The sequence below is a fragment of the Palaemon carinicauda genome, chromosome 3 (genome assembly GCF_036898095.1).
Source record: "Palaemon carinicauda isolate YSFRI2023 chromosome 3, ASM3689809v2, whole genome shotgun sequence".
Taxonomy (NCBI): domain Eukaryota; kingdom Metazoa; phylum Arthropoda; class Malacostraca; order Decapoda; family Palaemonidae; genus Palaemon; species Palaemon carinicauda.
This window is the reverse complement of record NC_090727.1, coordinates 131,711,639-131,724,387: the sequence shown is the minus strand read 5'-3', so window position 1 is coordinate 131,724,387 and position 12,749 is coordinate 131,711,639. Positions and strand designations below refer to the sequence as shown.

Below are 12,749 nucleotides of genomic sequence, written 5' to 3'. Positions count from 1 at the left end.
GGCGACTTGAAGTTGAAAAACTACTTAAGTTGAATTTACTTGTCTCTGAATCTACTTGTCACAGGTTAAACCACAAATAAAGATTCCCAGTTCTGTATTTTATTTATAAATGCAATTTAAATAATTTATGGTTAATATGAATCTATTTAATACATTTTTTTTTATTTAGTACTGAAATAAGTAATTTAATTTTATGAATAAATGTACATCCATACTTGTAAATGTAGATGTTTACAATTTAGCATGTTTATAGTACATTACAGGCTCTTTATTTGTGAATGTGGTTTGCTATAAGATACTGTAGTATAAAATAGAGAGATTTTTTAAGGTTGAATAGATAATAGTTATTATTTTGCGATAGTACGAAATAAACTTAGTTGTCACATATACCAATATTTACATTCAATATCTTTGTTTATATTGCATATGTAGATGGCTGTGAATTGTCAGCATCACGCATTTTAATAAGAAACTGGTCGACAGTTTGTTGAACTGTGCTCTTCTTTTCTTCCAGGATTGCCTGATGGGGAGCAAAATCATATCAACAATACTCTGTTAACTATTACCAGATTGGAATTCAAGCTAATAGTACCCAAAACAAAAAATAGAGAAAAAGTTTCAATTTTTTTTCTTTTTTTCAGGTCTGAATTGCATCTATGTTGTTGATACAGTCTCTGGGAAAATTCTATATGTCTTTGGAGAAGAAGGAAAACAGCCTGGCCAATTTTTGGATCCATCAGGAATTGCTTGCGACATTGATGGATACATTTTAGTCGGTGATAGTCGTAATCACAGGGTGCAGGTTAGTTTATCAGTTATTAAAGGAGTTAAGCAGATTATTTGAATATAATTAAGTTTAAGAAAATTATTGAGCATGCCTGTGTATAAAAAATATTCTCAAGTACTGTGTGTACATACATACATACATTATATATATATATATATATATATATATATATATATATATATATATATATATATATATATATATATATATATATATATATATATATAATATATACATATATATATACATATACATACACATACACATACACATACACATACATATACATATATATATATATATATATATATATATATATATATATATATATATATATATATATATATATATATATATATATATATATATATATATATATATATATCACCAGCATCATTATCTCCTCCTATGCCTATTTAGCAAAAGGTAAGGAGGTGTATGTTGCGTTTATGGGTCTGGAGAAAGCGTACGATAGTTGATAGGGAAGCGATGTGGAATGTGATGAGGTTATATGGAATTGGTGGAAGGTTGTTGCAAGCAGTGAAAAGTTTCTACAAAGGTAGTGTGATATTAAGAACATATATCAGTCAGTTGGTAGGGAGGTTTTGGGACATGTAGTTACATGGAGGAAGCCATGGATATCAAATAATACTTGGGATACTATAAAAAGGAGACAAAGACAGAATTTGATAGCTGAACGTTTTCGAGGAAATAATGAAAATCACAAAGTAGAGCATACTAAGTATTCCAGTATTGATAGTGTAGTCAAAAGAAAAGCCAAGAATGACTTGAGAGAATGTTTACACAGTAAAGCAGATGAGGCTGACAAAGCTATGAATTCAGGGAGTGGCTGTGATGTAAGAATTGCTCATAGAATTATTAATGAAATCTCCAAGGGGGCAAAGAAGAAGAAGCATATACCCATCCGAAAGAGAGATGGATCTGTTATAATAACCAAAGATGAAGAAAGGCAACGTTGGATCGAACACTTTAGTAAGGTCATGAATAGGCGATATGAAGGGAATAATTTGATTGATATACCTGAAGCTGAGGAAGACTTTGATGTGCCCATGAATGAATTCAGTGTGTTTGAAGTTGAAGATATTCTTAAAAAACTCGAGATGGAAAGCCCCTGGATATGATGTAATAACTGCTGATATGATATTGGTTGAAAATGAAGTGACTCCCAGAATACTTACTAGATTATTTTTTATAATGTGGCATGAAGAGGCAAAACCTGATGAATGAGAGTTAGGAGTGTTGGTGAAAATGGCAAAAAAGGGAGAATTGACAGATTGCAATAATTACAGAGGCATCACACTTACGCCAGTTGTCATGCAAATATATAGTATGCTTACTGTATTCTACAGAGGCTAGAGAGAAAGATTGATGAAAAGCTGAGAGATGAACAAGCGGGATTTAGAAAACGTAGTAATTGTACTGACCAAATATTCATTTTCCATAACTCCCATTTTATTTAAACTTTTTGAAAATCTGGCAAAACGTCTTAATAGGTTTGCTGAAGGTAATCATCTAACCCCTAGTTTGCAATTTGGTTTTTGTAAAGGCCTTGGAACATGTGATGCCCTTCTTACAATCTCCAATGCTGTACAGAAATCCCTTGATTGTGGTTAGGAAGTTCATATGATTGGCCTTTATTTTAGTGCTGCCTTTGACCATGTTAATCATGAGGCCCTTGTTTTCAAACTCAACAGTTGGGAGTGGGTGGGTCGTTTCTTAGCATTATTATTGATTTTTTAAGTAATAGACCTCAAAGAGCTGTTGTTGATGGGCACTATAGTGAGTTTAGGAATGTGATATCTGGTGTTCCACAGGGTAGTGTCCTTGGCCCATTACTTTTCATACTAAATACACATGACATGTGGTTTGGCCTAGAAAACAAACTTGTTGCATATGCAGATGATGCTACTCTCTTTGCTTCAATTCCATCGCCTGAATGTAGGTCTGGGGTTTTTGAATCCCTTAATAGAGATCTAGCTAAGATTAGTGCATAGTGCAAATTATGGGGTATGAAGTTGAATCCTAACAAAACTGCTTTGTTGAAAGTATCATCGATGTATCAATCATAAATGATAGGTTTGCTGGTTCTTGCAAAAACCTGCACTTTGACAACAGCCTTGTAAAAGTTCGCAAAAAGAACTCTAGAGGGGGAAACCCATAGCATAACTATCCTTTTAGATGTATGTATGACCCCTGTGCATGGTGAAAGGGGGTCTTTTAGTGCAAATCTCCAGGAACATATGGAAGGCAGGTTTCGGAACATTGAGAGGTTGTGTCTCTGCTCTGGGCCCCTATAAACACAATCCATCATATAGGTGATTGTCTTATCGACAGTGATATGGGTGAAAAGGGACTCGACATCCTTAGAAGTGATGACACCATCACAAGGAACCTTGAATAGTGGAGAGGAATTCAGTAGATTGAGGAATGCTACACCTGTCCGATATATTTGGGATTAAAATTGTGTCTAGCGTTTTTGATAGCTGGTACATAGGGGCCACTGGCTGATGATCAGTCGAAGTGACTTTGCGATTTTATGGATCTCAACATTACCGTAAAGGTAACCAAGACCGTGATCACCGGTAATGGGTGGCAGATGGATCGCATTGGTGGCTGCATTAACATCCTCAATAATATCAAACGCATCGCTTAACATCTTCCATAGGATTTTGATCATAAATTAGTTAGATTTATACACATACATTAATAATATATTGCTAATTCTGCTCTCTGAAATAAAATGTCTGAGCATACTACATTGGAGAGTAGAAATGTCTTTATGGATTCGATTGGATAATAACTTTTAGGCTAGAAACTAGGCACTGCAGATATATACAGTAGATGGATCATGATATAATGGTTTTCAATTGTAGTTTTGCCTTAAGGGATTTGTAGATTAGACTAACTTGATGTGATAAAAAATTTTAATAACTTTTAATTTCTCTTTCAGATATTCAGCCCTGAAGGTAAATTTGTGTGTGTTTTGACTACAAACACAGAGCTGTGTCGTCCATCTGGAATTTGTCTGACATCTGATGGACACTTATATATTCTTAATTACTGGAATAATTCACTTGCTAAGTATTTGATAACAAACTAATTACAAAATAGTTTCCAAGAATGAATATTAGTTTAAAGCTTTTAAATACACTATAGTTCCAGGTCAGGGTTCAGAGCTGTTTAGAAGCCTTCTCTTTTGTTATGATTATGAAGTATATTATACTAATCAGTACATTACTCTAGTTCATTGCTGCTTTTCATATACAGTAATATTTTGTTTGCCTCTTACTTTTAATGCAAAGCCTTTACAAAAAAAAATCATGGATTTCCTTTGTTGCTAATGGTCTTCTCATGTTATGTAAACATACAGATTTTTTCATATTGATTATAAGAATAGATTTTCTCATGTTCATGATTTATATCTACAAATATACTTGAATAACAAACCTTAGAAGAAAAAATGTGAATAAACTGCTATTGTGATTTAATGATTTGAAAGTAGTAACTTTGTTATTGGCATTATGGTAAGTTTTCATTAAACGGTAGTATTTTCTTACATTAAGTTTTGAGGAATTGAAATTTGAGTCATTAATAATAGAAGTATTTAGGTATTCGTTGTGCAATTTTTTCTCGTATGAAAGTACAGCTAAGGAATGTTAAATAAGGTATAATAATGTTAACTGTTATGATTGAATTTGTTTTTGAGTAGTCATTTTTTTATTCATCGTTGAAATCATAAGTTTTCATGGTTTAGCAGAAATATTTACGTTTTTTGAAACATTATTCAATAAGTACAATGTACGTAGTCTGGCAAAACTTGTAGCCTATTTTTAATCATCTTGAATACAGAAGATTATCAGCACAAGTTAATCACAAATAGATTACACTTCATCTTACATAGGTAGCCTGCTAGATTTATGACTGCATGGATTCTCTCGCAGAAGGTTATTTTAAGTTGTGTGACACGGCTTAGATATTTAAACTAAAGTTACTTAGGCCTAGTCAAAGTTTTTTTTTGTAATAATGAGGAATTAGTTTTGTACATAAGTTACTATACTTGTTCTAAAGTTTAGCCCCTAAATATTAACGAAAGGGTGAAACGCGATGTATGGAAAAGGCTGTTTTGAAAACCAATTTCCAAATAAAGTTTCTTTCCTTATTTGTTCAAAATTTGTTCTGTAAACTGTTTGTTTCCTTTTTTGGGGATTCTTCTGCTAAGTAGCCTAACGTCTTTGACAACATCGTCATTCAATCACTGTTGACAACTTGTATTTTCATGCAAATGTCAATTTAAGTACTCCAAAAAATATTTTAAACAAATCTGAAGAAGGTGAAATCTAATAAAATTATATTATAAATGCAAAGAAATTTTATTCTCTCAAAAAAATATAAAATTCAATTCAAAACCAAAGTCTTGAATTTCAGAGATAAAATTGACTTTAAAAAAAGAAAGCAAATTTGAATAATCACTAATCACATCATAATTATTAGTTCCAGCTTAGCTTTTTCATTTGCAAAACTGCTGCACACTAGAGCCTGGACGTTGCTTTTTATTTGCCGCAAGCTGAGAGAAGAACTCTTTAATATCTTCATCACGAACTACCTTCTTGTTTTCAGCAAACTTCCTTAAATAATCTCGTAAGGAAGAACTTAAAGTGTTGTACTCTGCAGAGGAAAAATAGCAAAGTTATTCTCAAGATACATAAGCACCTTATTTTACATCCCATACAAATCAGTTTAACAAAATTCTCAAACTAAACTGTTTTGGTGATAAAATAAAACTGGTTTTAAAGCCTAAAAATACACAAACATGATAAAAAGTTCAAGTTCTTGAGTTTGTGTGCATATTACTATAATATTACTTTTCTCATATTTTCCATAACTCCTCCAAATCATGCCCACCTCTCCCAGTAACAATATTACCCCACAAGATAATAAATATTAGGTAGTATTTTTCCTAGCCGAGTCCTTTAAAATTGGGTAATGTCTTTAGTAGAGCTAAAACGACCATTGAAATCACCTTTGACCGTCGGCTTGGGATTCAGAGGGTGGGAATTTTAATGTTAAAGGAGACTGATATGTATAGCAAAGAAATCACAAATTTCAAGTAATTTGTATTTTTCCTAACAGTACTTACCTCGACCTACTTTCTTAGGAGTATCTGGGATCTCCTCCCTATACGACCAAGAATTTTGCGTAGTTCCCCCTATCTCCACTTCCCTTGTTGGGTCTCCCCGTGGTGGATGGATACTCGCCCTGTGGCGACCCTGGGTCAGCTCACGAGTGTGTGCTACTAGATCTGACTTGTCAGTAAGCATATGTGAAAAAACCATTCAAACTCCTGTAAGGCACTCGGGGCAGGATGGGCGGTCAATAACCCTAAAGTAGTTCGAGGTAAGTACTGTTAGGAAAAATACAAATTACTTAAAATTTGTGATTTTTTCCAACACGGAGTACTTACCTCGAACTACTTTCTTAGGAGACTTACACTTTGGGAGGCGAGGGTGGACCTACTGGCCGGACGACCCGCCATACTGGTACGTGATACGGGACCTCAATAGGAGGCTAGGTCCAGGGTAGGAGAGTCGGGGGAAGCACGCAAAAGCCTACTTGATTGAAGTCACCTTTATGCATAATCCGGACATGATCTTCTACAACATCCATCTCTCACATGAGAGGAGGGAAAGGAAAGGGGGGAGTAAGGCGGAAACTTGTGTCGATTGCAATTACTCCCATCGGTTTACCCCGAGGCTTTAGCCTTAAACTTTTGAAGGGCGGAAATGACTGGTCCGATGGGGAAGGAGTCCAGGGACTTCCTCGTAGAGTCTTTCAGGTAGTGGGCCGTAAAGGTGGACTGCCTGGACCATGTGCCCGCCCTCATGATTTGACCTACTGTCATGTTCTTGTCGAATTCCAAGGAGGTGCTAAGCCCCCTAATGGCATGGGGTCGTGTCTTGCCAGGGACTGCCGACCCCTCACTGTCATAAGCCCTTTTATGATTTGTCGAAGCCAGAAGGAGACCGTGTACTTAGACACTGCTTTCTACACTGGGCCTGAGGAAACAAACAGACTTTTGATGCCCGGCTGAAGTCTGGCTGTCCTGTTAAGGAACTTCCTGATAGTTCTCACTGGGAACAGGAACAAGTCTTCCGGGTTGTCTGAGTGAGGGAACGCTGGGATCGAGAATCCTTCAAACCTTGAGTCTACGATGGCTGGGTTCTGTGTTTTGGCCACCAAAACAGGCAGAAACTACAGGGCCAGGCCCTTCCACCCTTTCGAGTGTGAGACCTCAAACAACAAGCTGTGGAACTCATTCACCCTCTTGTCCGAGGCCAGAGCTAGCAAGAACACTGCCTTGAGGGTGAGGTCTTTATCCAGGATAACCGAGAGGTTCGAAGGGTGGCCTAAACCAAACCTTGAGAACCTTAGCCACGTTCCACTGTGGTACCCGAGAGGCGCAGGGGGAACAAGATTGCTCGACACTCCTGATGAGCATGGAAAACTGACAAAGAGGCCCACCTGGTCAATGCCTCTGAGTGGAAATACTTGTCCCAGTGCTGCTCGGCCCCTTTGATGGCTGGAATGGAAAACCCCTAGATAGTCCCTTAGGTAGACAAGGAAGCCTGCAATACTGTGGACCTATACATCCAGGGGCCTCAGGTTCTGAACCGCATACCACTTCACGAATGTGGCCCACTTGGCCTGGTAAACCCTTACCAAGGATTTCCTAAGATAACCGGACATCCTCAAGGCTGTCCTCTTCGAGTGTCCTTCCTTCCTTAGTAGACGCCCGATAACCTCCACGCGTGTAGCGGAAGGCGCTGGGGGTTTTCGTGAAACCTTTGGAAGTGGGGCTGGTGTAGCCGATCTTCTCTTACCGGCAGAGGCCACGGAGGAAGGATAGCCAGGTCTTGTAGGTCCGCGAACCACTCTCTCTCCGGCCACCAGGGCGCTACCAAAATCAACCTTGTATCTCTTGGCTGCCTGATCCTGTTGAGAACCTGCCTGAGAATCCCGAAGGGAAGAAAGGCATATACGTCTAATCCGTCCAACAAGCGTTGGGAGTCGTCTTCGAACTCTGCTGCTGGGTCTGGCACCAGGGAACTGTGTTGAGCCCCGTGGCGAAAAGGTCTATCACCGGTGAGCTCCACCTCTGGAGGACCTTCTGGGCTACCTGTGGGTGTAGGGACCACTCCGACTCCACTACTTGCCCTGTCCTGCCGAGGCCGTCGGCTAGAACGTTCCTTTCCCGGAATGAACCTGGCCGTGAGGCTGATGTGTTCCTTTTCAGCCCATTCCAGTATTTGAGACAAGAGGTTGCACAACCCCCTTGATCTCGATCCTCCTTGCTTCTTTATGTATACCACCACGGTGGCGTCGTCGCACCTGAGTGCTATTGTGTTTCCCTGGAGACGATGGGTGAACCTTGCAAGGGCCTTTTGGCCTGCTAGTAGCTCGAGCATGTTTATGTTTTAGGGTCTTCTCCTCCGGAGACCACATCCTCTCTGCTGTTTCCCCCGAGCAGATGGGCTACCCACCCCTCCTTTGATACGTCTGGAGGGACGGACACGAATGGTAACCCCTCAAGGCTGTCCGTCCTGTCGGATCACCAGAGGAACATGTTCCTGGAGTTCGGAGACATCTTGACTAGTTCTTGAGGAGGGGCTCCCGGTGACCAACGGTCCTTCAGTTTCCATTGGACTGGTCTCAGCTTGAGCCTCCCCTGAGGATCCAACTTCTCCCACGAGCCTCTGCCAGTCCTTGGCTCTCATTAGCACACCTGTCAGGAATGGTCGAATAACCTGATCCAGGTTGCTCAGCCTCTCTTGAGAGGGGAATGCCCTCCTAATTGGGAGTCAAGGATGATCCCTAGTTATGTTATCCTGGTGGTGGGGTCTAACTGGGACTTTCCCAAGTTGATGGTGATCCCTAGTTCCCTACAGAACTGCAATAGCTTCGCTCCTTGCTCCTTTAAGACTGTCTCTGAGGCTGAAAGCAGCAACCAGTCGTCTAGGTACTGGATCAGCCTGATGCCCAGGCTGATACTACGGTGACCACCCTCGTGAACACCTGAGGAGCCGTTGACAGTCCGAAGCAGAGTCCTGAACTGCAGAGACTGGAATCCACACTTCACTCAGAGGAACTTCCTGCTGGAGGGATACACGGGGATCTGAAAAGGTCGTCCTTGATGATCCAGGGACATCATGAAATCCCCTTCCCTCAAGGTTGCTAGCACTCCTAAAGCCAGCGTATTCTGCCTAAAGGAGGACTGAGTTGGGGCACCACTCCTGCGGAGGACCGCGGGGATGCTTCCAAGAAGTGGTGCCGTAGGTGGGTTGGCCACGTCCGCTGATGGTCTCTTATGGGGAGGACGTCTTGCCACTGACAGCCTGGGCTCCCGAGTCCTTAATTTTGCCCACTCTCTCCATAGTTTCCGCTACTGCCTGCAGGGGGAACACGGTCTCACCCCACACCGGTGCATTCCTCCGAAACTTTGTTTCCCGTTCGGGAAGTCTACGGGATATCCTGAAAGGACCTTGTCCCTCCTCCTTAACACCCAGTTTGCCAACTGGGTCATGGACTGGAAGGTAAGGGACTTCATCGCCTTCCCTCCCGAGCGAATAAGTTATTGTAGAAGGCCTGATTCCCTGGTACTGACAGGTTGAGAGATAGCTGGAACCCTGCCAGGGCACACGCCCACTAGTCCAGCCAGGAGGTCACATTGACTATGTCTCGCGAGGTGTCCTCCATCATGGAGGCCACTGCTTGAGAGAAAACCACTGGTGCAGTGAGGGATCTGTCATCTGCACTGCCCTGGTTTAACGCTGCAAAGGCTTACTCCCACGAGCGGGGACCTGCATGACGCCGGTCTGGAACATAGAATTTCTTCTGGGTCCTCAGTCCCGGCAGGAGCTTGAAGGACCCTTGGGCTCTTCGGGAGTTCTAATGTCCCCTCAACGTATTTATCGACGAGCTCCATGCCTAGTGCCACGTCCCGCGCTAGGGCCAAGGATGGTTTCCGGTGGCCGGGGTTATCCACCATCCTCCCCAAACCTGAAAGCCAATCCCACTCTGATGACGGTTTAGGCTCGTCTAATCTGTGGTGGTGACGGATCAGAGCCCGGACTTGTCTATAGGAGGATACTCCGCCAGGGGAACACTCGGCCGTGTCTAACAAGCCCTCTACCACTTGATCCTCCGTGTCGGCTGCATCCTCGAGCACGGATGGATCCATGGGGGCGGCTGTATCCCTCACTTCTGGCTGGTCCGATGGAGCGGCTTTCTCCATCACGGGTGGAGCCGCTGGAACGGAGGTAGCCGTCACGGGTCTAACCCCTCCCGGGGAAAACCATGGGGTGTAAGTAGGCTGATATGCCAGCGTCTGCCTCCGATACTTGGCTGGGGCTCTCGTGGCAACGGGTATGGATGCCGTGCTGCCGGGCCGAGCCAGCGGCTGCCTCCGGTGGACGGATGGAGCCGGTGACTTGCCGGGTAAAGGCAAGGTAAAGATAACGTATGCCAACGTCTTCATCCGACGGGTGGACGGAGCCGAAGAGAAACTGGGCAAAGATGAGGGGGCTTCTCCAGCGGCCACTGAGGCAGGCACTGGAGCGGCAATAACCCTGTTCGACCCGCTAAGGGGGAAAGCCACTTTGCATCCGTCACGGATGGAGCCGTCGGGATGGGGGTAGCCGTCATGGGTCTACGCCCTCCCGGGGAAATCCGTGGGGTGTAAGTACCCTGATATGTCAGCGGCCGCCTCCGATGCTTGGATGGGGCGGCTGGCTCCATCACAGATGGAGCCGCCGGGAGGGAGGCAGCCGTCATGGGTGTGTCAGCGGCCGCCTCCGATGCTTGGATGGGGCTGGCCGGGACGATGGAGCGGCTGGCTCCATCACAGATGGAGTCACCGGGACTAAGGTAGTCGTCATGGGTCTACCCCCTCCCGGAGAAATCCGTGGGGTGAGTACCCTTGTATACCAGCGGTTGACCACGAAGCCTGAATGGAGCTGTCGTGGTACCGGGTATGGATGCCATGCTGCCGGGTCGACCTCCGCTGGACGGATGGAGCCAGTGACTTGCCGGGCAACGGCAAGGTAATGTTTACATGTGCCAACGGCTGCATCCAACGAGCGGATGGAGCCGAAGAGACACTGGGCAAGGGCGCGGGGGCGGCTCCAGCGGCCACCGGGCCGGCACTGGAGCGGTAAGAGCCCTATTCGGCACTGGAGCGGTAAGAGCCCTATTCGACCCGCTAGGGGGGAAAGCCACTTTAACCCATTTCCTCTTGGAGGAATTCCTCTTCTTGCTCTCCTTCCTCGAGAGCTTTGCCTTCCTCCTGGAAGGGCCTACGAAAGAGCTGGACTTTCTCCTTTTAGACCTCTTCCGCTTCCTTCTCGTCTCTCGGGCGTTGAAGCCTTCCGACGAAAAAGTCGTAGGACGAAGATGTATCTGAGGAGGGAGAAGAGGAAGAGGGTCAAGATTAATCTCCTGAATCTCCTGTCAATAATGAAGGGTCTTGTAGATGTGCAACCGTTATGACGGGCTGCCTGAAGGGCGACGGCAGCTTAGATGAGGGCGCCGGGGGTGTGCGTAGAGCCTTCCGAGAAGCGAACCAGCCCGAGAATTCTTCCTCCTGACGCATGGGTGATCTGAAGGACGTCCTCGGTGCCGTCCCTACAATGGAGTCGGGGTCTGAAGATCCTATGGGCTGCCTCTCCTTGTCCATAATGCCCCCAGGCACCGCTGAACCTGTAAGACACTGCCACGATGGAGGGGAAGGAGCCGTTCCTGACTTCCCCTACACCGGGTCTTCATTCGAGACGGGTACTGCGGGCATCAGAACCTCGTCTACAGCACACACTCCCGCCCCACTAGCAGACCCCCCACACGTCTGCGTAGGCACAATACACCCTAAATCATCAACATCAGACTCATGGGGAATGGAAATGGGCCGTTTCCCCGCAACAGACTTACCTCGTCCCCTACTCTGGGTAGGGGAAGGAGAACCTCTTTCCGATGGGGTTTGAAGGAGACGTCAAAGGCTTACCGGTCTTAGGCCCGGGACAGCAACGCTGGGATTCCAAAAGGAAAGCACTGGAACCCCAAACACCACCAGTAATACCGTGAAAGGATGTGAATGGTAAGGCACAAAGGGATGGGGAAGCACAAAGGAAACACGTGGTAACACAAAGACGGGTAGGACAGGATGAAGAGAGAGCGGCGAGATGTTATCTACGCCGCGACCAGATGCTTACTGACGAGTCAGACCTAGCAGCACACTCTCGTGAGCTGACCCAGGGTCGCCTCAGGGCGAGTATCCATCCACCACCGGGCGACTCAACAAGGGAAGTGGAGATAGGGGGAACTACGCAAAATTCTTGGTTGGATAGGGAGGAGATCCCAGATACTCCTAAGAAAGTAGTTCGAGGTAAGTACTCCGTGTTGGAACAAAATTAAAATTTTTAAAAATTTGTTCCCTGTGCGCATGCAAATCTAGGACAAGTCTCCATAGAATTGCACTGGTTGGTTTGTTTTCTTCCTTGGAAATGCCTGTCTCATTGGTCCCATACAGGAGCAAAGGAAAAGACTCCATCAATCCCTCCACAAAGGGGAGCTGTAGTCTAGAAATAAATACCTGGCAACTGATGGCCAAAGAATAGGCATTCTTTCCACCATTCTCCTCTTTTTAAAGGAGGAGAATTACTATTTGCAGATCCAATCTAATAAGAGTTTGTGCTCAGAAATGTAGCTTACCAAATTCGTCAGATGAATAAGAAAGGGGATAAGAAAGCCTATTCCCTTACTAAGGAGAATGAAAGTAGAAAAGTCTGATTCTACCTTTCCTCTTGCCTAACATTGAATATGTTACCATAGAAAAGATGCTGGGCTGGCTACATAACTACTAGAGCAGCCAACACAGGGCCACAAACATAAGTAT

General features: G+C 44.0%; 2 protein-coding genes across 5 annotated transcripts in view; one reads left to right on the top strand and one right to left on the bottom strand.

The window, feature by feature from the left end:
* LOC137638531 (uncharacterized) overlaps positions 1–5,164 on the top strand; it is a 77,218-nt gene extending 72,054 nt beyond the window's left edge. For all 4 annotated transcript variants that reach the window (XM_068370658.1, XM_068370659.1, XM_068370657.1 and 1 more), the window contains 2 exons: positions 642–802; positions 3,759–5,164. In XM_068370658.1, the coding sequence (XP_068226759.1) occupies positions 642–802; positions 3,759–3,908 (311 nt within the window). In that variant the 3' untranslated portion in view covers positions 3,909–5,164. The remainder of the gene's footprint in view (positions 1–641; positions 803–3,758) is intronic.
* A 7-nt stretch (positions 5,165–5,171) lies between these two features.
* The window catches only part of LOC137638532 (putative E3 ubiquitin-protein ligase UBR7), a 55,515-nt gene continuing 47,937 nt past the window's right edge, over positions 5,172–12,749 (bottom strand). Inside the window, 1 exon segment of the mRNA XM_068370660.1 lies at positions 5,172–5,473. Coding sequence (XP_068226761.1) covers positions 5,316–5,473 — 158 coding nt within the window. The 3' untranslated portion in view covers positions 5,172–5,315.